Source organism: Crotalus tigris, unplaced genomic scaffold, assembly GCF_016545835.1.
Source record: "Crotalus tigris isolate CLP2741 ecotype Arizona unplaced genomic scaffold, ASM1654583v1 scf7180000017767.837487, whole genome shotgun sequence".
Classification (NCBI taxonomy): domain Eukaryota; kingdom Metazoa; phylum Chordata; class Lepidosauria; order Squamata; family Viperidae; genus Crotalus; species Crotalus tigris.
This window is the reverse complement of record NW_024096621.1, coordinates 117,542-142,519: the sequence shown is the minus strand read 5'-3', so window position 1 is coordinate 142,519 and position 24,978 is coordinate 117,542. Positions and strand designations below refer to the sequence as shown.

General features: G+C 38.5%; 1 protein-coding gene across 4 annotated transcripts in view; it reads left to right on the top strand.

Moving 5' to 3' along the window:
• NRP2 (neuropilin 2) overlaps positions 1–24,978 on the top strand; it is a 218,001-nt gene that overhangs the window by 154,441 nt on the left and 38,582 nt on the right. For 2 of the 4 annotated variants that reach the window (XM_039341563.1, XM_039341565.1), the window contains exons 13-15: positions 12,764–13,026; positions 16,209–16,305; positions 21,732–21,776. In XM_039341563.1, coding sequence (XP_039197497.1) covers positions 12,764–13,026; positions 16,209–16,305; positions 21,732–21,776 — 405 coding nt within the window. Of the gene's footprint in view, positions 1–12,760; positions 13,027–16,208; positions 16,306–21,731; positions 21,777–24,978 lie in introns of all 4 variants that reach the window. The other 2 variants (XM_039341562.1, XM_039341564.1) reach the window with 1 other exon arrangement.

The window sequence follows — 24,978 nt, the reverse complement described above, 5'->3', positions numbered from 1 at the left end:
CAAAAAATATAAATTCCTGACGGACCCAATCAGTTTTTCAATGGATCTTGCTTATTTGGCCACCAGGTCTTCACTATATTCCTTCATCCATTAGAGCAGGGATCTGCAAACTTGGCCCTTTTATGACTTGTGGACTTCAACTCCTAGAATTCCTCAGCCAGCGTGCCTGGCTGAGGAATTCTGGGAGTTGAAGTTCACAAGTCATAAAAAGGCCAAGTCTGAAGACCCTTGCATTAGAGTGAGCCACTGAAGCATTCTACATTCACATAGAAACAAATAATACCTGCTGCCTCCTTTATAATCTCTCCAAAAGTATTTTGTTGCTCAGCATCTGGAACAAGATTTGGCTGTGTGCAGATAGTTCTTAATGGGCTGCCCAAAGAATATGTTTGGATATTATATGTTAATATAATTATATGCTCACAGATCAGTGGTGGGATTCAGCCAGTTCACACCACTTCGGCAGAACCGGTAGCTAATTTTTTGTTGCCCAGGCCCAGAATGGACTTCCGGAAGTGGCATCTACACAGAGAACCGGTTGCTCACATATTTGAATCCCACCACTGCCACAGATCCAGGGGTGAACAGAAGAAGGGTAGGAAGATGGTCTAGTGAGAATACTGTATAAGGTCTTCTATCTGTGGTCCCGGTGACCGACCCAAATTCAATCTCACATCATTATCCTGGGACATGTATAGTTGCCTTCATTTGTATAAGGTCTTCTCTACATTTCTGATTAAGGCTGCTTATTTCAGAGCCCTTTTTCTCTCTTATGATATATTGCCAGTTTCAAACTCTTCTTGCCTCATCTAACAGCTACATGGTGGGAGTATAGAAATTCAGATGCAGAGGGGTCTGCATTGCTATATGTTGAAGGGATGTTTGATAACAACATAAAGCAACAAGCATCTCTCAATAGATACTTTTCTTTTAAATGTTAGCATACCTCCTTGTCAGTCTTCTCCCTTTTCTGAGTTTGATGAAGGGACACTAACATTATATCTATCCATGTGGAAAAGCAATGGACAGCAGTCTGGCTCTTGTAAACTCCCACTAATGCTGCTTTTCTGGGGAAGAAATGGTGGTTATCCCCAAAGCCACCTGGTGTGCCCATTACCATTTACTTAGGCCCTGTCTCCTCTTGCACCTGCCCCTGGCTATTGTGGCCTCTCTTCCTGGTCATGCTGTCCTATCTTCATCTCCTCTCCAGCCCATGAATGAGACAGGCTTAAGTTGTCACGAGACATGAAAGCCTCCTTAAACTGACCCCATTTCACCGAAGTTTCCGAGATATGTAAAATTTCTAATATTTGGCCATTTATTTGTTTGGAATTGAAGACAGCTGACCGGTGGGTATGATCAGTAATGCATTTGCGGAGTGTTGGAATACACAGGCGCTTTCCCTTTCTCCTTGGTTTCTAGTCAGCCACTCTTGCTTCCATTTCTTTTCCATTAATACTTGGTGTTTTTTTTTCAAGGCCATCAATTCTCCTCACCATTGTTTTTCCATGAAGTTCTCTCAAGGCTTGTAACAAGAAAAATGAAAGGAGAGCAGAATTTTATTTGGGGGGAAAGGGGGGCCATGTTTGCAGTATTCTGTAATAGTATTTATCTTTAACACAATCACCATGTTTTTTCTCTCTCATTGTAGCATCCAGTAAATGATGAGAGAGACTGAATGAGGTCTTACTTGCTTCTTTGCCACTTGCCCTATATATGTCAGTTCCAATCACTGCCCCACTCCCCTAAAGTGGGGAGATGGGTTGCCCAGCAGCTAGTCATTTTCAATTCTCTTACTCCATAGCCCTTAATTAGCTGGAATTTGTTGAGGAAGGCATCAAAATAAAACTGCCAGTTTGTTATGGCTTTACATAACGTAGGGTATAATCTTGAAAGCTATGTCTAATTTTGGACATTGAGCATCAAAATGGTATTCTTGAACTAGAAACAGTACAGAAAAACAAAACTACAGCGAATAAAGAACATCTTATTTAGGGATATTTTGCATAAAAATGCTATTTTTGAAATAATAAATTATGTTGAGATTGGAAGAAAAAAAACCTCTTTCATTTTTTTATAATTGGGTCATCTAGTACAGTGGTTCTCAACCTTTTTAATGCCGCGACCCCCCAACCAGTGATAAGTCGAGGACTACTCAACCGGTCGTAAGTCGAGGACTACTCAACTGGTGCAGCACCGTTTGCAGAATGGGACTTTTGGCGGGCTCAGCAGGGCAGAGACAGCCTGGACAATTCCTATTGGCTTTTGAAAGCCAATAGAATTAGACTCTATTCAAGAGAGTCTATTCTATTGGCTTTCAAAAGCCAATAGAATAAAAGGGAGTAGCACAGCTAAGGAAAAGGGGGAAAAAGTGGCGGACTGCGTTGTTTGGTGACCCCCATGAAATGGTCGTTCGACCCCAAATGGGGTCCCAACTCACACGTTGAGAACCACTGATCTAGTATAATCTACCTTTGTATTAAAATCACTGGAGGAGATCTTTCTCTCAGTTCTTTCTATGGGAGAAATTTTGTTTTACAAACTATAAAAAGTATCTGGCCTTAGGAATGAGTTCCATGGGACACTTTTTTTAATGCCAAGCTCAAACTAATTTGCACAGGTATTTTTTTAAAAAACTTAAATATTTCAGTTTAATTATATGTTTATTGTTGGTTGGTTGCATGTTACATTTCCAGTCTGCTTAAAAGCTGTGTTTGATTTTTAATGAGCCGGAGCTCACTTCTGATGTGTCTCTGTATGAAGAGAGGGCATCTGCTTTATTAGAATAGACTGGATTACAGAGGTCAGTATGGTTGGACAGATATCCAGAGGTTCACAAGGTCAGATGGGTCCAGCCCTGGCTGCTGATTTCCACCTCCAGTGATGCTTTCAAGTCAGTGTTGTGCTCTATACTTTAAAATGTTTTTCTCGTATTGGCCATATTGGCAGGAAAGTCAGAAGAATAGCAGATAGTCTGGACAAATTTGACTTGGTGCTCTTGATATACTTCCTTTAAATCCAGAGATACTGTGATTATATGTTTTTAATGAAAAAGTCTGCATTATTATATGGGTTGTGTGGATATGGCGATTTTGATACCAGAGTGACACTTGAGAACTTGACATCTATTAATTTCAACAGAGGATAAGTGCCCAGGATCAATTTTGCTTTTGAAAAATCTACTTCTTAGAAACTGAGATCTCATCAGTGTGTCTGTCACTCACTTTTGAAGGCAGGGAATTATGGAAAGCAGGGTGATAGAAAGGCCAGTGTGAGGTATTCAGCTAACTCAAGTAGGTATAGTTATGTGGTATTACTTGCATCTTGAAATGAGTCCAGTTTAAGCACTGTACATTTAATAGATCATTTAGTAGAATGTAGAACATTTAGATGAATAAATATTTTTCCACATAATTTTTGTGGTACCATCCAGGTGAGTTTTGCTGAAAATATAATTTGCTGAATGGATGTAGACTACTTAGAAATTCTAGACCCTTCAGCATCTTCACTATACATTTCTGCACAATAGGCAATAATTGCAGGAAGATATAAAGTCTTCGCTGCTAGGCTTGTCCCAAATTCACCATAGACAAGCAAAATAAATGAATAATTGAGATAACTGGAGAGATACAATAGCATTTAGAACATAGGATATTCCTGTAAAGGATAATTTGAAGAAGTTAAATATTGTCTTATAAAGAAAATAAAAACAGAAAGGCTAATAATTTTCAGATATTTAAAAAGATAACATTACATAAAAATAGCTGTCATTATTTTGAATTTGGCCACTATAACATATATCAGGTCAATTAAGATAAGGAAATATTTATGATAGAATGGAATATCTTTATTGTCATTGTGTAACTCACAACGAAATTAAGTGCTGTCCACAGTGCACACTACACACAAGTAAGAACCACAAATAAAAACACAGATTATATACGCACATCCAGGGCTTTTTTTCTTATAGAATGCCCAGAATGGAGTTCCAGCACCATTTTGGGATGGAACCTTGTAGGATAGGCAAGGCGGGTTGTATGACATGTGTGAGTTCCAGCACCTTTTTTTTTTTTAAAGCACTGTGCACATCCTTCACATTCTATTCACCATTGCACTGTCCCTAATATTGCATTTCAATGTTGCACTATATAGTAGTATTTAATATGGTTACAGCTCTGGGATAAAAACTATTTTTCAGCCTATTTATCTTTGTTTTTATTATCCTGTACTGTCTGCCAGATGTTAATAGTTCAAAAAACAGAATGTCCAGGATGAGATGAGTCTTTAAGAATGTTTTGAACTTTCCTAAGGCACTGAGAACTGTACAGTTCGTCCAGGGTGGGGAGGAGAGGGCAGCCAATAATCCTCTGGGCAACGGTAATGACCCTCTGGAGTGCTTTCCTATCTGCTACTGTGCAGTTGGCAAACCACACGCAAATGCAGTAGGTTAAAATGCTCTCTGTGGAGCAAAGGTAGAAGGTCACCAGCAGTTTTTCATTCAGTTGTTGTTTCCTGAGAAGTCTCAAGAAATATAATCTCTGCTAGGCCTTCTTATCTAATGCTATAACATGAGCATAACACCCAGAAATCTAGAGCTGGGCACCTGCTCCATATGGTCTCCGCTGATGATCAGGGGCTGAATGTCTGATCTATTCCTCCTGTAATCTACTATAAGTTCCTTGGTCTTCGTGGTTTTGAGAACTAAATCATTGTCTCTGCACTACAAGAGCAATCGTTCCACCTCATCCCGGTAGGCAGACTCATCCTCATCAGATGTCTATTGAGCAGTTGCATTTATGGAAGAATAACTTTCCAAGGTTCAGTACTAATATAGTAAATATGCTGTTGTTTGTTAGTGGAAATAGCTATAATCCAGGACGTGGCTGGTTGCATATAATGCAATGACTGTTACTGTTTTCAACAGGCTTCCAGAACACCCATATTTGCATTTTCTTGTTTCTAATATGGTATACGTAAAGTTCAGTAAACCTTGGAAGCATCTTTTAGTGTTTGAATAATACAGTTACCCAGGAAAATTGAGGAATTTTCACTCCTTTCTGATGTATTTTTAAATATTTTTGTATTGTATCATTGTACAATAGACAGTGGCAGTTTAAATTTAAATGTTCCTTGTACATGAAAAATGAGCTTTTAAAAGGACAATAACAATGCTGGAACTGCCTTCCCTAATATCTAGTTTGTTGTGGGTTTTTAGGCTTAGTTTGCTTTTTATGGTGTGATTTGGTATATGTATGTTTAGAGGAGTATTCAGTCATGTGAGCCTCTATCATATACAGGCTGCAAAAATGCCAGTGAAATACAAGACCTTAAAATGATCTGATTGACAAGTGAAAATGAACGCTTATGTTCAAAGAATTTGCCTTTGCCCAAGATCTGAGCTATTTGTATATTTTAAATAGAGCCCCTCTCTGAGGGAGATGGACAGTTAAGAAGTTTGATTTATAAACAAATAAAAATAAGTACTTATGCTTTGTGAAATGCCCTGGAAATTCTCTGAAGTTGGTCAGAGATACTTAATGTAGTTCTGGGTGTTCTCTGAACTTGTTAGTTTGCTTTCAGACATTTCATTACCCAACTAGTTAACATCATTGGTCTTAGGAATGTGGAATTTGCTCTGTGTTAGGATATTGCTTTCTGCTTGCTTGTTTGCCTGGTGTTAATCCTTATTTATCTGGATGTAGGCTGCTGGAGAGGATGTGTTCTGGTCTTTATTTCCTTCGTAGCTTTTTTATTGTCCCTTGAATGGTGTGTAAATGTAGTTTATCTCTATGGGTATTTTGGTTTGCTTAAGATGTTTTGCAGAGCTTTACTTGATTTGTGTCCTGTGGTGATACCATGATGCTGTGTGATTGTAATTCACATGGTATTTCTTTCTGCTTCTGAGATATTTTTGATGTATGATAGTGTTATCTCTTCATAGCTTGTGTTGGTTGTGCTGTAGCAAGTTGAGTGCTCAAGCATTTTTTTTAAAAAAAGTTTTCTTAATTTTTAAAAATTACAGTCTTTAAAGCTTAGTAAACAACATGTTGTCTGGGTTCACATATTTAACATTAACTTCTTCAGTATAAATCTATTCAGTACCGCACAATCCAATACTTTTTCATTAATCTTCCTTTCTTCCCCATATTTTTTCCTTTTCCTCTCATTAAACAATTACAATTCTTAATGCTATTTTACTAATATTATAGAAATAACAATAATATCAATTCATGTCAATATCCTGTTTTTATGCTCTTATTAAAGTTTGAATGCCCATCAGTATTTAAAATATCTTTGTCAGTTATGATTTTCTCAATATTAATTACAGTTATATAGCTAAAAATTTTTATTCATACCAATCCTCTTATTTTCAAGTTTCTCATATCAAAAGAAGAAAAAAATGCTATTTCAATTGTAAATCATATCTCCCATTATAATAATCTAGTTATATCTAAGGGTCATCTGTTCTTTTAATCATATTCAAACAGGTATATTAAACTGATAGATCAAATCCTCTGTTTTTTAAGTCTAACTCTCGCTTTCTTTGTTTGCCAAGCAGCTTTCCAGGCCAAGGCAATTAAATCGCCCAAGAATTTTCTTTCTATTTTTGTGAAAGCTGCTTAGCGTGAGAAAGACAATATAGGTAGAGTATTTTTGGGGAGGAACTCTGCCCATCCACATTCCCTGGACCTTTCCCCTGCCCATTTTATGTTCCATTTTCTAGAATCTTCTTCCTTGTCATCAGATGTATTTTGGAGAAAGGAGTAAAAGGTCTTTTGTATTTTCATTGTTATAGGTGGGTCTTGCAGTATTTTATTTGTGTATGGCAGTCCATATTTCCCTTCTCCTATCTCCTCCATCTCTAGCTCCATTTTTTCTGCTTTACTTCTGATTTCTGGTTTATTTGTTCATACTTTGTAGTCGTTGTCTGGGAGCTTTCCAGTTGTAGCTTCAGTTTGGATATTTGGTCCTTTATATCATCTAGGTTATTTTTAGTCTCATTATGGTTTCTTTTTATGTCCTCTTTATGTGCAAGAATTGCTTGATGAAGTTGCTGTAGCATAGAGAGTATTTCCTTCTGAAAGGTATTTGTTTTTTCTTGAGGCATCATTCCTAGAAATCCTCTATTTTCACCAGTCTCAGTAAGAGTGGAACAAAATTTCCTCTAGTTTTCTGGTCTTTATATATATAGCCTTCATAATCCAGTCCTAATAGCAATATTTTATAGTAATCCTTTGTCTCAAGTGTCCTGAAAATTATCAGTCAGGCAAGGTTGTAATCCACAATGTTCCCAGTGTTCAAAATGTTCAACCTCCCTGCAGCCAGACATATTCAAAAGTCAAATTTTTCTTTCTTACCCACTAGCTCTTGAGATTCAAAAGTCTAAGCTCAGTAAGTATTTATAGTCCATGAAGGTCAGGATGATAAATATGCCAAAATATTTTCCTTTATTGCCAGCTGTTCTCCCTTAACCTGAAAGTCACCAAGCAGCCAAGGAGCTAGTTATAGTGCTGTACTCAAATCCACTACTAGATGTCATTCAAAGTCCATTTTCCACTCTTAAAACAAAGGATTGATTTCTATTTTTTATTTCACCTCAATAGTTTTTTTTATCTCAGTTCTCAGATTTATCAAAACTGCAGCTTTGTATTACTTTCACTTCAGTATTGTGTATTTCTGTCTCCCATAAAATATTTAAAATGCCGCTTCCGTTCACATCCAGAGGTTTTAAGCTTCTTGAGAGCCTGTCCCAGGAAATTCAGTTGTAAAATAGTAAAGAAAGGATCAATATTCTTATCCAGTCCAAATATTCTCACCGAATCCAAACATGCTGTTTACGATGTGCTAATTGAAGCTTTTGTTCTTCGGTTGTCAGCAGCTAATGGCCGGCCGCAGAGGTGTGGCCAGTCTTTCCCCTACTAGTTTACAGGGCTTTCCTTGGATCGAATGGAGAGACCACCATCTCTCCGTGATCAACAAGGCACCCCTCCTTCTTCATCGCCTCTTTGGGGCGACTTTAGGTCCTTTTCAGGGCCCCTAGAAGGGCAAAATCGGGCACAGAAGGCAGAGCTCTGCCTTCCTGTATCCCATCTTACTAAGACGCAAAACTGGAAGTCTGGTCAAGCACTTTTTGATAAAGTTGTGCCAGTATCCATTTTGTTGGAAGATATTGGTATAAGCAGTCTGTTTCCTTTTCCTGGTGTTCTGGGTTGCTGCAGTGCATTTGTACTTGTTTGAATAATGTTCTTATGCAGATCTTCTTTTGGGAGTCTGGGTTATTACTTGGTTAGCAATGTATTCTCTTCTATTGGAGTTGGGACATAGAATTGGGAGCTTTAATTTGGATTCCTACTCTGAGAGGTGGTTAGATATGTTGGCCTAAGTGGACCTTCCAGCTATATTAATATACATATTTAAATAAAATAAATAAACTATATGAATCTTGAATTTCCTAGCTTTCTGTGGCGAAAGCTGCTTTGCAATTCCTGGTGACCTAATTAAATCAGCCACAAGCAATTCTACAATCTTTGAGCCATATTATTAAATTAGAAATATTATGAATTTCCCTTTACATTCCATTATGCAATAAGAAAGTAGGTTTATACTTGGAGTTTTGCACAAAGTAAAGATTTGGTTTGTTTTGAGTTCAGAACAAAGCAGCTTACATAGAGTGGTCCATTGGAACCTTCAATTTGGTTGTGCTTTGATGGAACAAAAAACAAAACATAGTGAACTTCCTCCACATAATAGAACTTGAAATGTTCCAAGTATTCTGTCCATAGAAAATAATGAGAATTCAGTGGGAATTAGCACTCTCTCCCTCTCTCTCTCTCTCTCCCCTTTCATCTCAAGGTCACAGTAGTAAGAATACTAGTAGATCATGCTGATTACTACTGACCATCCAACTTGCAGAAGGATTGGTGAAAGAGAGTTGATTAAAATACATTGAAAAGAATACTTTGAGTAGCCAATACTGCTCTCACTCAGAAATGCTGCATCAAGCATATAGGACAGGGGTGTCAAACTACCAGCCCACGGGCCAGATGCATCATAGCGAAACCACGCCTACCCGATTGTTGGCAATGACAAAAAAGTCATGATAGTCACCACACATCATGTGATGTTGCGAGTTTGACACCCCTGATATAGGACAATCAACTCATCAGTTTTTTTTTTCAATTAGCTGATAGTTTACAACTCCCAGGTACACTAACTGCTGCTACTGCTGTGATAGATGTCTTTAAATGTTTTGAAAAGTATACATTTTGTAAGCTACAAAATGGAAACTGGCGTTGCATGAGTAGCATTCAGCAATATTACCACAGCAAAACAAAAGAAACATGTAACTGCTACTACTACTCTGCAAATAATTCCAACATTTAATTAAATCTACTAGCAGATTATCGGTAAAGCACACAGGGCCAGGCTAATTGTAGGACTATCTATTTTTATTATTTCCATGCATCCTGCATGTTCTGACAGGTTTGCCATGCTCCAGGTCTCACTGCTTGAGCATTGCCCTCTGTCAGGAGGAGTTAGGAGATAGGATTTCTCTACTGCTGTTCCTACCTTTGTAACAGCCTGAAATCCAGCCGACTCTGACCCCGTCTGTTTCTTGGGAAGGCATTAAGGCCTGTTTTTTTTCTTCAGCATTTGGCTTGGGCATGGAATGACCATTGGATCGTTTTTTTTTTGGCACTTTAGGTGTTATATAGTATTTTCTGCCTTTGTCTATGTTTTTATGCCTTCATTTATTATATGTTTTAATTAAATTATTATAGTTAAATGTATAATTATGTACATTGTACTGAATTATGTGGTGAATGGGTGACGATATACATTGATTACATAAATAAATAAAACACATAAGTCAGTACTCTTCCTATAAAGTAGCAACAAAATTCACACAAATAGCTTTTTGGTTTGTTAAATACATCCTGAGATAAACATTAGCATGGCACAGGAGGATACAGCATTCATACACAATACAGTAACCGGCAGGCTTCCTTCAACAGCAAGGTCAAAAGTTCAAGACTGCCTGTCCAGAAACACAAAAGCTCAGATAAGTAGGTTTATTGTAGAAAAGCTTTAAAGCCATTATGAAATAGTTCCAGTGAGTACTGTGTATCAAATGTGAGTTCTATTTATAGTGAAAACAATATTCTCTTTCTCCTGCCTGTGCAGGGCAAACAGCTAGAAGCTACTCTCTTCCATTAATTTTGTTTTAGGCTTTGCATTATTACCAGGCTGTTTGTACTGGATAATGTGAAAGCTTACTCTCACTCTAAAACATCAGCAAACCAACCCGGTTTCTTTTTTTCCCTTCACATTCTAACCATTATTTTGAAACTAAAATCCCAAAGCAGCCCACTTTTATTAACATGGGCTAAGAAAGTTGAGGATTTGCCCGGGGCAACCAAACATAAATAAGCTAATTACTCTCCATTATTCTAATTTCTGTCTATTGAGGAGGTGGTAGAGTTTTTGGAAAAAACAATGGTAGCCTCACAGATAACACAGACATTCCTAATGTCCACAATGCTATTGGAGAGTCTTTCCCCATTACTGAGTTGGCGCAGTCCATATTTGCATACCTCACTGCTGATCCTTAACCTGCCTCTAGTCTATTGCCTCTGTTTCAGGTCACTGTATTTCCTTACTTCTTTTCAAAATAATGGGTAGCAAAGCCCAATAGTATACTAACCTTGGAAACAGAATAAGGGGAACATACTTTTTTATTTTTAATATTGATATAGCTAAGGGCATCTTAAGCTTGTAACAGTCAAGGTCTAGGATCCAGATGAAAGCAATGTCATGTGGGCTTGAGAGAATTTTTTTTTTTTTTTTGGCTAGGGCATGTTTCTGCTCTGCTTAGGTAGGTAGAAGTTGGGAAGGCCCCCGAGAGATCAAATCTTTCTTTCAACTCAAATTAGTCACCTTTGCTCTTGGCATCTGTTACCTACCATGTTTGAATCATTTTGCTTAGATCCCCAATAGCAGCTTCACCTGCTATTTGAAGTTGAGGATTAATCTTTGCAGATATAAAGAAGAGGAGGAAGCAGGAGCAGAACCGTCAGTTAAATTGTTTGCTAGTCCAGATTGTGAAGTATTTATTGCTTATTATAGTGTGTGGGGGGTGAACCTCTTTCCCCTGGTTGTAATGTCAGCTTAGTGAATGTCAAGCAGATGTCCATGAGTGTCTACCTTATAAACAGAATAGCAAATAAAAGACAGAATAAATATGAACATGTGCATGCTCATGCACAAACACTGATAATGTCATGATTATAGAGTCAATTTTCCTTGCCAATTATAGCACTTTCACTTGTCCTAATTATGTCAATCATTTATCTTAAGCTTCTCAAGTGTCTTGATCAGGAGGTTTTTGTGCCTGTGGCTGTTGGTGAAATAGATGGCCACCTTACTTCTCTGTCTCAGTCAAGGCAATGTCCTATCTGTCTGGTGGATGCCTCTCTTCTTAAGATTAGTCTTCCTAACAATGATCTGTGTATAGTTTAGTAGGGATGCGCAACAGATTTGTCTGAAGGACTTGCAGAAAGGAGAGTTACAATCATGTACCCACATGCTCTGGGGTATTTTTTTGGTTTCGTATCTGAAGGGCTGCACAGAATTATCAATATTCCACAAATATATTAACTGTCATAAGCCTACACACGCGTGTGTTCAAACTTTTCTCTGTAGAAGATTGATAGCATATATTTTTAAAAATTTGCATATGAGAAGCAAATATTTACCCAATGAAGTTTTCCCAATGTGTAAATCCCATGAAAATAAGCTTGTGATTCAGCAAAAATGTAAATAACTTTGCAGGACTGGGATGAATAATCAAGCAGGCTTTGTAGAGGCCTTTTTCCCAAGCAAGAAGTCAGTTAAGATGCTTTGCATGGCATCAGTCCAGCATATGTATTGGTAGTTTTAGAGGAATTATTGTTTGTTAACTCTTTTATGTGTAATACTTTCATTAATTGATCGACCATCTTTTAGTAGTAAACTGTCAATGTTGCATTGAGAGAATACTGAAATACAAGATTATGTTAGGGTTAGAGTTAAATGAAAGCAAATGCAAAAGTATGTAAATGATATAGAAGAAAAACTAAACTTTTCAGGGACACACATAAATAAACATTTTGTATTGTTACAAGTATTTTTGTACTGCCAAGATTAAATGATACTGGACAGTTTATGGGGTAGGGTGGGGGTAGAGGAGTGGGGTGAAGGAGTGGGGAAGGGATTGTAGATGTTTCAAAATTAACACTATTCTCTTTTTTACAAATGATGTCTTTTGAAACGAGATGGTCTTAAAGACCTGCAAAAAAGCTAAGAGCCAAACAGAACTCCCAAATGAAGAAAATCCCAAATTGGTGCTATCACTAAGAAATAAATAAATTAAATAGTAGGATGCAAAAATACGTTTTTCTAGGAGATCTTAATGAATAAGCAGGTTCCTGTGGAAGCAGCTTCTTCTAGTAGTCTGAACCCTAGTGATTTTTGGAGAATCCCCGATGCTTTATTTAAAATGCATACTTCCTTCATCTGACATTTAAGTGTTAAGTTTTCTCCTCATGTTATAGCAGTGTGGAGCAGGACAGGAAATGAGTGACCTCTTTTTCTACATCATGCTGAAATTATGAACCATGTACTTTCTTGCTATTCATGGTTGAATTTCTCATTAGCTAGAGCTAATAACCATAGATTGCCATATCTATTGCAAATTCTAATTAGGATTAATCTTCTTCAGCAGATGGCAAGAGTTATTTGAGGTTGCAAAGCAGTGCAAGAAGAGAAGGACAACATGCTCGGCTGATCAGTCCCACTGTCTTCTTGCCCAGGAGTGCTGTGTGCTTGATGTTTTGGTACCAGCTCTCTGGAGGGAGTGGGACTATGTTGCAGGTACGGCGGGAGGCAACGCATGAGAACAAACCACTGTGGAGCATCAGGGAAGACCAAGGAGAGGAGTGGAGGGAAGGCCGGATTCTTCTACCTAGTTATGATACAGAATATCAGGTAAGCATGTTAAAGTGTGGATTGAGACTGAGCATCGCTACACATTCATCTCCCAGATTTCAAGAGACCATGTTTGTTCATCGTTAAAAAAAGAAAACATCGTTCATAAGAGCTTTCCCTCTTTCATTTTGTTTCCCATGTTGCTATAGTGACTGAATAACAGTGTATTTGCTACTTCGATTTTGCCTATTTTATACATAGCTTAGCTTTGGGTTTATTTTGTTGTCATTTACATCCTTAAAAGATTCTCTTTTGCTAGATGTGGACTGCAAAAATCAAGATCACTGGCAGAAGGCAATAAAAAGTAGAGTTTCCATTGAGGCCATTGAGTTGTTTGCAACTCAACTCTGGTAGCTCTACCTTTTGCGACTGTTTTTTCCTCCTCTATTTTCTCTTGGATGAAGAACATGTAGCTTGTGAAGCAAACATGTAAGAAATAAATGTGAGTGCATAGTGGAGGCAGCAGGAATTTAAGAGTTTGCCTAGACTGTTGGTGCGATAATTGTTTAAGAGCCTGGAGTCCACACTGGAGAAACACCGAAAGAAATTGCACATCTACTTGTAGGGAGAAGGGAGCGATTATGACAAGAGCTCCAAAGTAGACCACGTGTTTTCAGACACTTTAATCAATAGAGGGCAGCTGTATGTAAATTCTGAATAGATCACAGGAATGGGTCAAAAAAGTCAAAATGGCAGTCAAAACATTTGATCAATGACCCACTCCTTTTTGACATGCATCATGTAGTCATGGCCAATATGCTGGCTTCTTTAACAGCACCATGCAGATGCCCTTGGAATAGGTAGGTGCAGTAGGCAGGCAGGTAGGCAGATAAATAAAAAAATAAATGCCTTAGAAGAGCAAGTGATTCTCAACCTTTTCTTCATCACAGACCCCTGTTAAATACCTTTTGTGGCCACGGACCATGGCCACAGACCACCAAGACTTAACTCAAGATTTAAAGCAATAGGCTGCATCAAGCCTTCATGGACCCCCTTATGACCACATCGCAGCCGCCCCCCAGGGGTCCACACAGTGGTGGGATTCAAATATGTGAACAACTGGTTCTCTGTGTGGATGCCGCTTCCGGAAGTCTATTCTGGACCTGGGCAACAAAAAATTAGCTAACGGTTCTGCCGAAGTGGTGCAAAGCGGCTGAATCCCACCACTGGGTCCACAGACCACAGGTTGGGAATCACTGCCTTAGAGTAAGTTTCTGACTCCCTGAAGCTTTTTGACAAGGCCTTTTGAAGTTTGCCCTTGCCTTCTTCCTAGGGCTGAGAGAAAGGGACTGGCCCTGCTGGCTTCATGCCTAAAACAGAACGAGGGCACACATGGTCTCCCAGTTTCTAGCTTGATGCCTTAATCAATGTTGCATTCCAGCATTGAAACTTACCCCAATTGCTTGTTGGAGGAAGAATCCTAGTTATTATGAAAGGTTGCATTTTAAACTGAAATTGTTTTTTACAGATTGTCCTTGACTTACAACCATTCATTTAGCAACTGTTTAAAGTTACGATGGCACTGAAAAAAGTTATTTATGACTGGTCCTCACATGTACAACCATTGCAGCATCCCTACAGGCACATAATCAAAATTTGGATGCTTGGCAAACAAAATATATTTATGACACTTACGGCAAAGGGTCATGTGATCACCATTTGCAACATTCCTATTTGGCTTCTGACAAGCAAAGTCAATAGAGGAAGCCACATTCACTTAGTGACTACGTGATTCATTTAACAATTGCAGTGATCTGCTTAACACCGTGGCAAAAAAAAATTGGGCATGACTTATTTAACACCTGTATTGCGTAATAATGGAAATTCTACTCTGGTTGTGATTGTAAGTCGAGGACTATCTGTGCTATTTAACCACCAAGTTCCCTCCCTCTGAAAACTTCTACTATTTTTGCTTTGTAGGATGTTTTAAATTCTTTGTTAGAGATTAATAGTCTAACCTTGACAGATATGCAGTAGCGCCCAGGATTTCTTAGGAAGAGAAATGATAATTAAAGCAGTTTAAATTTGCTATGAACATGAGGTCAAAAACTTCTATTTGCTGCTGCTTGCAACAATTCAGAAGCCTTCCCAGCCCACTCTATTGCTTTTCACTAATCAATGTTCTGTTTCCCTTCACCACACTGAAGCATTTTGGCAAAAATGCTAGTCTCAGTTTTAAAATAAAGTGTGGAGATTAAACCTGACAGGCATATTTGCCTATATTGCAAAATTAGCTGGAATACAGAATGAAGTTCTTTGTTTGCTTGCTAGGTTTTCTTTCTTCTCCTTGTATTTTCTTGTACCAAAATTTAGCATGGGGTTCAAACAACTCATTCCCAGTCAGTAAGAAAACAGTACTTGGATATGGTCCAGAGTCCAGGTAATTTGGGGTCTTTTTGGGCAATTGGAAGTTCCTGCTTCTTTGCTAAAATCCCACCATGAGTCTTATCACTGCACCAACATCACAATCCCAATCCTGTGCTACTTTATTGGAAGATTAATCAAGCTGGACCTTAGAGGGGAGCCAAGATGGAGAGCCAGGATGAAAACAAATTATGTTTTCTGGTGTTTGCCTACCTGGTATATATTTGAGGCTTATGCTCAAGTTCTGTAGTTCCAAATTAACAACTGAAATTTATTTGTTGATTTGTTGAATGCCATTTATCCACTATTCAGATCTGCTGGACTCTAGGCAGTTTGCAGATATTAAACTGTAAATGAATAAATAATACATGATATGAAATTGTTAAAACTACAGTAATTTTAGAATCAAATACAAGATTATGTTAGGGAAATAATGTAAAATTTAGTTAAGGCACTGATTAAAGGCACTAAATTTCTGTAGGGTGTCAAAAGCTGGAGAAAGGAGAGGAGAGATAGAATGGGTTAGGAGAATCTGAAGATTGCTGAGCCTCTGGCTTGATCAAGAAGAATGGTGGGCAGCCAATATTTATTTCCATTCCAAGTAACTTTTAAAGTAAAAGAAAAAAAAAATCCCCAGCTATTTAACTTTTGGGGAGTTAGTATAATGGACACATTTCTAGGATTCTTTTGAGCTTTACCACCTTTTTTGTCAGTTGGAAATGTCTAAATACTAAGAGAATCTGATAACTTTAATCCCTTTCTTTGACATATGCAAGGGCTGTTTGTGGATTTATTTTTCTGTCTTTATTCACTCCTAGATTGTATTTGAAGGCGCCATAAGCAACGGGCATTCAGGAGACATTGCCATTGATGATGTCCGAATAGGCACTGATACTTCTTTGGAGAACTGCATGGGTATGTAAGGATAAATCTAATCTGTAATAAGAAGCAAAAACGCGTCTGCAAACAATAGAATTGGCAAGTTGAAAGAGGGAGAACTCTTATTTCTGATGCAATTCTCCTTGCCCCACATAACAAGTGCTGAACTATAAAGGGTATGAAGCCATCCATCTGAACCATAGCACTTCTGCAGTGATGATACTGTATACATTGTAGGGCTCCCCCCCACACACACACATACACACCTTATAGTTCACTTCACACAAAAATAGTAGTATTTGTGGGCTGCTTACAGTTGCATCTCTCTGATGACTGTTCAGATGGCAAATTGATCATGTGCATACAAATTAGCCATTGATACTCACTTTTCACTGTTATAACAAATGCTAGCTGGAGTATATGTAGAAATAGGAAGTGAGTATTTTAACTTAGTACAGATCCAATTCCAAGTGGCCTTCTTAGGGTGCCTATTTCATGAGAAGCAGCCTTCCTATAGTTCCTAAGCCATGGATTCAATCTACCAATTAACCCCAAAGCAAACCAGTTGATCTTGGCTTTCAGTAGGGATGTAGAAGCATTGGCTGTGGCTTTGCTGAGTGCCATCTCCATTTGTTTTTCCCTGAAGAAAAATTGCTCAGGCCTAGTTTACAAAAACTCTGAACTGAATAAGATGGGTAAAAAAATAAATGCATCCTCTCATATGGACAGAATGTCTTGCTCATATAATCAGTGTATTAGAGGTAAGGCTAGGGTTGAATAACTCCTTTCTGAAGGCTTTCTTTATTAAAATTTTCTGAATGACAGGAAGTTTTCATTTTCATTTTTTATTGTTTGCTTTAATGTTAAGAATCCCATGATCCTTTCCAACAGTGTGAAATAGGCCAGAAACAATCAGAAGGCCAATTGTTGTGCACAAAGGTGGTTGTGGAATGATGGCCCCGTGTAGGACAGCCTGTATCCTCCCCCCCCCCCCCCGGCAATATGCATATTATTACTAAACTCCAGAAAGAGACTAGCAAGGAGCAGTGGGGCAAAATTAATAGGAATGGGTTACCCTCCAGCAAATAGCATCTTGGTTCAATAGCTGTTATGTGCAAATGATTCTTTTACAGTTGTGGCCAAGAGATCACATAGCAATTATCTTTGCAGGCAATCTTATCTTAAGGTTGTTAAGCAGACAGAACCCTGGCAGCATTAAAGCAAGCCTCACCGATTCATTTAGCCTACTCTCTCCTTCTGGAGGAAGTCAGGGAGAAGGAATATCTGGGGAAAGCCCGTACTGATGGTTTTCCTATCAATACACTGAGAGATTAATGCATGCCTCTGCAATGGCATGGACTGCTTATAATAATAATTAGATTGTTACCAAAGAAAAATATCCAGGAGCCAAAATTAGTCACCAGTCAGCACTATATACTGTACATAGAAAGGGCTGAGGAGATCAATAGAAATCCTTGTTAATAGGAAATAATCACCAGAAAAGGGTGGTGACATGAGAAATCACATTCACAAAAAATTATAATATTGTTAACTCCTAAAAATGTGCCAGTTATTCTGCTATCATGGGCACCTGAACGGAGGCAATAATGGCTGGTGCATTAATGATGCCATCACACAAATATTTGTACCAGATATCAGTGCCCAAATACTAATGACAGCAAATACAAATAACAGAATTTATGGTAAGACATTCCATTTATGTTGCCATCTTTGGTATGATTGTGACTTGTGCTATCAACCACTGAAGTAAGACAATATTGGAGTACCTTAGGAGGGGCGGGTCCTTTCTTTGGCATCATCAATTGAAGAAAGGCTGTCTTATCTTGGCTGCAAAACTCCAACCAACCAGTAGATGGCAGCAATGTTCATTTTGTGTGGGTTCTTTTTTTTTTTTGGCTGCTGGCAAATGGTTGTTTGGAGGTTTGCAGCCCAGATTTGGTAGCTGTAGTTGAAGTCCTGGGAAAGACACTGTCCTTGATAGCATAGACTGTAATAGCCAGCTGAATGACCTGTTACCTAAGCAAAAGGAGCTGAGAGATTTTAAAAGTCCAGAACAAGATAACATTCGGAAATGGTCAAGTAGATGCCTTCCTAATTCAGTCCCACTAGGTCACGGGTGTCAAATTCACCACGTCACATGACGTGTCGCGACATATCGCGACTCTTTTTGCATTGCTGGCAATAGGGTGGGCGCGGCTTCGGTATGATGAAACCGGCCCGCAGGCCAGCAGTTTGACACCCCTGCTAGGTAAACCAGATGAGAAAATCAATTCCACATGTAGCTAAAAAAAAAAAAGCAACCTTTCAGATCTTCAGTTGGATCCTGGTACCTTAACCAATACACAAAACTGGCTCACAATTGTATTCCTTGGGAGTTAAGTATTGCATGCAAGTAAATGTTTGTTACCATTGCAGGTAATGACTTAGAAATCTTCTACGCATTTATGTGCCAGGTGCAATTTCCATGTTTACAATAGTAATAAAAAAGAAAACCACATGTCCTTGCCAGCTTTTGGGAACCTGGTTCTGTAGAATTACTGACATGCTTGCTCCCCAGAGATTAGCATTGGACTGCTGTTCCCATAGCTGTTTGATTTGTTGAGTAATGTGGGGAGCTGCTCAAAGAAGTTCCACAAATTGCAGCATTTCTAAAGAAATAAAAGTAGTGGGAAGGCTTGAGATGAGGTCTTGGGTCTGAGATGATGAGTGTTTAATCCTTTTCTTTGCACCATTCTTAATTGTAACATGTCCCAACTAATACAACTAATACTCCCATTCGTCTCAGGGTTTTTCCTCTCATAATAATTTTTAAAGTCAATATCTAGTAAAAAAAAAAAAAAAGCCAAGCTCAAATGTTTGACTGATGTTTCTGCTAAATCATTTAGTATTTAAAGCATACGTGTGCATGCATAATCACACACAGAGACACCCCACAGAACTGTAAAAAGGAACTGACAAGATTCTGCTTTAAAATTGTAAATCCAGAGACGTAATCAAATTCCTTTTCAACTTGAGGAAAGAATCTAATAGCTCACAATATTACTGTTTTTCTTTTTCAGAGACCTGTCACTTTCTTTTTTAGACTGGCTGGCTATTTCATAGCACTCCATTGAAACCATAGTTAAACCAAGGGACTCCATTTCCAAATGTAATACAAAAGTAATCTAAAAATAATAATAAAAAAGCCCTTTTCTTTATTCATTGGGAAAATAATCAGTGAAACACATTGGTTGTTTCTGCCCACTTTCTCCTCCCCAGGGACTAGCAACGTATTATTTTTGCTAAGTATCTGTTTCTGTTTCAGAAATTGTGAATTTCTTTCAGACTATGGAATCCTATAGGGGAGAACTAAAAAAAAGAATGGATGAGGCTGAGGAAAGGTCAGATGGAGGGAACTGCAGATCCTCCTCCCCTTTTAAACTTGTCAAACCTACTGTCTATATCTGTAAGCTAAATTCAATCCATATATGATGGATTTGGAGCCAAACAATTGTATTTATTGTTGCAAATGTTTTGAAAATTGTTTGCATTTGCTGTTTGCTACCCAGAATCACTATAGTGAGATGGGTGGCCTTGAGTGATTAAAGCGATTAAAAAAACCCTGCATATATCTTTAACTTTAATATCTTTAACCATCTTAAGTTATAATTAGGATCCCCATTTGAACCTTCATAAACAGACATTGCCATACATACCAGTAATAGATTGTGCTTTAGAAACCACTTCCTGATACCCATTATAAATGACATCTTAAGTTTCTTTCCAAGGTGTCTATCTTTAGGATAGAATAGAATAGAATGGAATAGAAGAGAAGAGAAGAGAAAAGAGAAGAGAAGAGAAGAGAAGAGAAGAGAAGTTGGAAGGGACCTTGGAGGTCGTCTAGTCCAACCCCCTGTTTAGGCAGGAAACCCTATACCATTTCAGACAAATGGTTGTCCAATGTTTTCTTTAAAACTTCCAGTGATGGAGCATTCATAACTTCGGGAGGCAAGTTGTTCCACTGATTAATTGTTCTAACTGTCAGGAAATTTCTCCTTAGTTCTAGGTTGCTTCTCTCCTTGATTAGTTTCCACCCGTTGCTTCTTGTCCTGCCTTCAGGTGCTTTGGAGAATAGCTTAATTCCCTCTTCTTTATGGCAGCCCCTGAGATATTGAACACTGCTATCATGTCCCCCCTTGTCCTTCTCTTCGTTAAACTAGACATACCCAATTCTAGCAACCATTCCTTATATGTTTTAGCCTCCAGTCCCCTAATCATCTTTGTTGCTCTTCTCTGCACTCTTTCTAGAGTCTCAACATCTTTTTTACATCATGATGAGCAAAGTGTGGCCCTTCCTTCCTTCCTTCTCTCCCTTCCTCCTTCCTTCCTTCCTTCCTTCCTTCCTTCCTTCCTTCCTTCCTTCCTTCCTTTCTCTTTCTATCTTTCTTTCTTTCTCTTTTTCTTTCCTTTTCTTTAGGGGGAAGCTTTCCAATATATGTGAAACCTCTCATCATATCCTTCCTTCTTACATCCAACTTAGTCTTAATCTTTAACATTAATCCTATGTAATGTCTCCTGCTTACCACTCCAGTAATTTTATTCCCTCATTTTTAAAACCTGAAGGAATCACTTACCTGCAGTTTCCAAAACAAAAGAGATGCATGGAGAGAGGAAGACAGATTTCCTTTGCTTCCCTGCCTATGGCTTGTGTTATTCCTCAAAACAGGCACAACACCATGGTCATTTAGCATGTAGTGTGTTATAGGAGTTATTACAAATGTTCACCATCTCAAATGGGACCAAGTTCTGAATCAATGTAGCATGTTAATCTTTAGTGTACGGCAGGGGTATCAAACTGCCAGCCCACGGGCCAGATGCATCATGGCGAAACCACGCTCACCCCATTGCCGGCAATGGAAAAAAAGTCGCGATATGTCACGACACATCACGTGACATTGCGAGTTTGACACCCCTGGTGTGTGGGCAACTCTTGAGGAGCCCATGGGGTTAATCCATTTTATCTTTCAACCAACCTGTGAGTTGGAAGAGGATGAGAGAGGTAGGCAGTCTCTCAGATACTTTGTGTGCTTTGCAATCAACACTGTTTCAGTCCTTTAGTTTATCAGTTTTGTTATCACCTGGCATTCTATCACCTGGGCCAAAAATTAAAAGAAAATACAATTGCAATTGTGTTTCTACTGCTAGAACACATCCTATTATAATAGGTCTAGTGGAAAGCCTGCTATCACAAAAACATTTTTAGAGAGTTATCCTTAGTGAATACAGAAGATCCTACCCCACCCCCTAAAAAAAGGATAAAGGATTGGCTATCACTTGTACAAATTGAAAAAAGAGGTTCTTCAAGATTAGAGGTTTCAAGATACTCCCTGTGATCATATGGGTTACTATCTTCAGGATCTATAATTTGCTAACTCACTTTCAGCTCTTCTTTTTATTTACAGAACCCATTGCAGCTTTCCCTGGAGAACACACGTTTGAAATTTCAGGTAAAAATGCACTTCTTCTTCTTGCCTTTTTTTTTTTTACTGCATGGTTTATTTTCTGATTTTTTTTAATACTTAAAATTGAATGTGTGTGCAGAAAGTGAGATGCAACCAAACAAAACTAACACAAAGTTGCTATGCAAATAAAAAGTTTTTAAGTATGATAGCTTCTAAGTGAGAGGATTTAAAAAGAGTATAACATTTTACCCAATAAAATGCAGAATTAATTCTAAAAATTACCTTGGGCCAGTTTCAGTTTTAAGAAGGCTTGCAGAATGTTTTTAAAGTTGTACAGATCTGCTGGCTAGTATGTATTAGCACCCTAATGAATCATTTTCCGAGTGAGATGGGTAGTTTGTAAATTCAATAAATAAAAATAATGGGTGTGTGTCCTCCTGTCTGTATGTCATCCTCACCTCATGTTAGCTGGAATATCTCTTTGGGGGGGAAGAGCAAGCATGCTTTTACTTGGATAAGATCCTCCGAAGTTCAACCTGCACTTTGCAGCTTACTGCTTTATCTTTTTGTAAAAATAGAGCTCTCGCTCTCTTTAACAATTCTGCCTAAGTTCAGCACATTAGAGGAGCAAATGCTTCTTCCACTGAATTTCTCTCTTTCATACACTTAAAAGGTAACAGCCTGTACAGGGTGCAGATCTTGCACTAGTTATTTGGAAGATGGTCACATAGGTATCTTTGTTAAGAGGAATGGGAGTTGAGGCATATTTTCTGTCTTCTATCTATGGTTCAGAAGTGATGACAACAAGACCTGTTTAACTATGTTGGGTAGCTTGAAAATTGAAAATCTTCTATGAATACTGCTTCGAAAAGGATATCTAATACTGTAGTTATGGGTAGCTCAAGGCTATATGTCACTCTGAAATCTTCCCAAACCCAGGGACTCTACCAACAACATTTGATAGCAAACCGTCAAGTTGCAGGAGCTCAGTTTCCTGCCAGTAAGTGAAAAAAAAAGGTTTCGAGTAGATTTTTCACGCTTAAAAAAAAAAAATTAAAGGGGGAGGGAAGCTGGTAGCTGATGGCTGCAGAAATCCAGATGACCATTAAAGGACAGCAGAGTTAAAAAAATTGTATCTCTTTGCTCCCAACTAGTAGCCGTATAGATTTTTACAGCCCGGATATGGTAATCCTACACTAGCCACTAGTAAACATGGATAAAATTAAAGATGGTCATTTTAAAGTTGCCCAGACCTGAATTGTAAGAGTGCTAGAGCTGCATTGCAGAGCTACTAGTACAGAAGTTACATCTAGCTGCATTAGGAATCTGACCATCTAATAATAGAGATCAGAAAGATGCAAATGAACTCCTCTCTGTCTGCAACACCAAGTAAGGAGCAGTGAAGCTTTAAGATATAAGAGGGGGGGGGGAGAATAAATGGCCACCACAGAGAGGCTTAACCTCCAAATCAGAGTGAATTAGAAGTGCAGTGAGGTGGCAGTGATGAATATTTAGCATTTTAGCCAACAAGTGCCAAGGCAGGGACCATAGCTGGTGGGGAGGAGGGAACTGGAGTAGAAAAACATGTCACACTGAGTTTGAAGGCTGACATTTAGTCAGAGAGAAGAAGGGTGAAATGGTGCATTTAAGAGCTTAATGCTGGCCTAAAGAAAAGAAAATGGGATAGCTTAGATTGATAAAACTTGTAGAAGGAAGCAAAAGGGGAAAGGAATGCAGGGAGATTGTCCTGCTCGTTAAACTTGATTCTGAATCAGTGGAGATGTACTGTTGTGTGTCTGTCGGGAAGGGTGGGGGGTGTGGGGGGAGGAAACCAAACATTTCTTTTTTAATCTGGGGAATTTTTTTATTTTGTTTTGTTTCACAGGGCTTTTTGCCTTTCTCCTGTCAAATGCAAACCTCTAGTGTGGCCAAAAGGAAGGAGAATTCGTTTCCAAAAGCTTTCAGTGTAGATTAAATCATTTTTGTTGCATTGATTAATGGATAGATAGTCCTTCCTTGAGCAATTTCAGGCTATTGGCAACATATTGCCAGACATTGCTGGCTGTGACTTCCAGAAGAGATGTATTTTGAGTAGTTGGGAGAAGCTGGCTTGGTTCTGAAAAATAGCATGGAGAGTCCTTGTGCATTAAGATTTAGAGCCTAGTAGAAATTCTGCTATAGCCAAGGATGAAAGGTATACTGACCTTCAAAACTTTTTATTTAGGTCTTAAGTTAAAGAAGAGATTTTTTTAAAAAAGCAATTTTGGCATGGTTGTTGCAATGCTCAGGATTTTGTTGGCTTATTTATTATTTTCCCAATGGAAAGTGGTCTAATAGTTTAATCTCAAATTTTGTTTTAAAAATAGTTTAATCTCAAATTGTGACTGTTGCAAAGATGCTATATAGATGCTGCAAGGCAAAATGAAATGACATGATCCATCGACATGTTTATTGATTGGTGAGAGATAACTACAAAAGGTTGCATATATGTAGCACAGCATTTATTAGCCTTTTAAAATTTGCTATTAAAGCCTTATTATGTGGAATGGACAAGGGATATTGGTAACATTTTGGCTCAGACCACTCCATATTTTATTAGAAAGATTTGGTATTGTGCTATGTTTGAAACAGGACTGATTTAAAAGTCTTTTGGAGTGGAACTTCTTATCTATCTTGGTTTAGAACAGTGATGGCGAACCTTTTAGAGACCGAGTGCCCAAACTGCAATCCAAAACCCACTTATGCATCGTCGGGTGCTGGGTGCATGTGGCCCATTGGGTGAGTGTAGCCCATTGGGTGGGCGTGGCTGCAGTGGTAACGGCAGACTGGGTGGGACTAAAATGTTCAATCAATCAATTCCAACTTTGCAAGTTGAAATTGACTGATTGATTAAACCTTTTTTTTTTTTTGTACATGGTGGTGGAGGCCTAAAACGAAAAAGTTTTATAAAACCCAGCTGAAGGCCTAGGACTGGGGCAACGGCGCGCGTGCCCACAGAGAGGGCTCTGAGTGCCGCCTCTGGCACCTGTGCCATAGGTTCGCCACCACTGGTTTAGAATGCCATGTGTCTGGCTAGAAATACAAACGTGTGATGAACTTTTGTTTTGAATACTTAAAGTAAAGGGGGAGAACGGTGTCTCCTATGCAGGAAAAATTGCTTTGCATTTCTCGAATGGGATACATTGGTGTCCAGAGCTATTGATAACTTCTCTTTCCAATTGGAGAAAAACTGAGACGAGGCCTGAGG